The sequence below is a fragment of the Pterocles gutturalis genome, unplaced genomic scaffold, assembly GCF_000699245.1.
Source record: "Pterocles gutturalis isolate BGI_N339 unplaced genomic scaffold, ASM69924v1 scaffold3842, whole genome shotgun sequence".
Classification (NCBI taxonomy): domain Eukaryota; kingdom Metazoa; phylum Chordata; class Aves; order Pterocliformes; family Pteroclidae; genus Pterocles; species Pterocles gutturalis.
Window position 1 is genome coordinate 5,339 of NW_010115036.1, and position 1,651 is coordinate 6,989.

The window sequence follows — 1,651 nt, forward strand, 5'->3', positions numbered from 1 at the left end:
GCTGATGAGGGGGGCTCAAACGGCACCTCCCGTGGAGCTGAGAAGGGCCCCGGGGAGCTGGGGGGAGCTGGGGGATGCTGGTGCAATCACTGCTCTGCCACAAACATCCCCACCCTGCCCTTCCCTGCTCCCCAGCTTGGGAACTGGCAGTAACGGCACCGCCCTGCACGGAAAGGGTCTTCTGAATGCAAACGCAAGATAGCGAGGTTCTCAAATCCAACCAGAATCAGGCAAAGACATGCATCCAAGATACATTTTTGGATGTTGACGCCCTGTAATTCGGAGGGGAAGGAGCGTTACGCTGTGCAGATGCTGTTTTGCCTTTCCCTGGAAGGGGAGAAGGAGCCTGGCTGCATCCCGGAGCCGCAGGGCTGGTACCACCTCTGTGCCGCGGCTCCGGCTCTCGATGCAGCGGGGCACTGTGCCAGCAGCAGGGCTCCGCGGCACGGCTGTTACACAAATAATATTAATAAGCACTCAGCTGCGTTTTTGATTTTGCATGTGCTGTTACAGAGCAGTGAGGATTGCGCTCCCAGGCACACCAGCGAATATGGAAATCATGGAAGAACTTCTGGTTTCATTTAATTTTAAAAGCAAAAAACGGTCAAGAAAACAATTTGATCTGCCACATTTCCCCACGCTTTTGGCCTCTGCTCCTCGATGGCATCCCTGGCCCCTGCTCTGAGGGCAGGCAGCGACGCTCGTGCCAGCGATTCCAGCAGGAGCACGGATCAAGAGCAGAGTGGTCCTCATCAGCTGGGCCGGTGGCCGCTGGGAATTGGAGCTTTTCTCCCTCCTCTTTCTGTTGTCAGTAAGAACTTGTTTTGCATGAAGAGTGTTTAATTAGTTTCAGTGTGTTGCAATATTAACGAGCTTCTCGCCAGGGCAGATGTCTATTCCCCAGAAGCTCTCCCGGAGCTATGGCAACCTCCCTGCCTGTTCCTGACAATCCTGGTTTGGGGGGAACCGCCGCTCGCCCCCGGGGCCAGGCGGGCTCCGAGGAGGCAAAGCTTTCCTGCGGCACCGGCAGGTTTACCTTGTAATGCGCCAACGTGTTGAGCTTCTTCCTGCCGTCCTCCACCACCGAGGTGTCGTCCAGGTCCCGCAGGATGTAGCTGTCGGTGCTGGTGGCGAACCACTCTGCAGGCACAGGAGGGAGGGTGAGGCACCGGCCGGAGGAGGCACGCGCAGGGGACTGGCCGTGGGAAACCAGAGCAGATGCTTGGCCATGGCCTCCAGGGTTAGTCCCCGAGCGGGGATTTCCCGACCGGAGCTCCCGGGTGGAGCTGGGAGAGGGGCCGAAGGCTCTGCTCGGAGAGGCAGGAGGAGCACACCTCCCCTTCCCCGCTCCCCAAGAGCCGCGCGGGACCCACCCTGTGCAGCACCACGAGGCTCTAGCCTATTGACCCGGCACGTGAAGGCTCAGGGCTGCTTCACAGGGCTCCCGTTCTGGGATTCAGGCCATCGGCTTTAAAGGCTGCAAGCCCAAGCATCCCTCTACTCATCCTGGGCTTTCCCAAAGCTTCTCTCCAGGTACTCGGCTCCCTCCTGCCCACCGGGATCTCCTCCCATCACTCACTCCTGAAGAGTATCCTCAGGAAAAGGCCACCCGACGCCCACCCCCTCGCCAGCATGGCGTCACCCCCTCCCT

The 1,651-nt window shown here is 59.4% G+C and overlaps 1 protein-coding gene across 1 annotated transcript in view; it reads right to left on the reverse strand.

Annotated features, from left to right (window-relative positions):
• The window catches only part of LOC104462872 (plexin-D1-like), a gene marked incomplete at both ends in the record, with an annotated part of 5,746 nt that overhangs the window by 3,850 nt on the left and 245 nt on the right, over positions 1-1,651 (reverse strand). Inside the window, one exon of the mRNA XM_010075010.1 lies at positions 937-1,145. Coding sequence (XP_010073312.1) covers positions 937-1,145 — 209 coding nt within the window. The remainder of the gene's footprint in view (positions 1-936; positions 1,146-1,651) is intronic.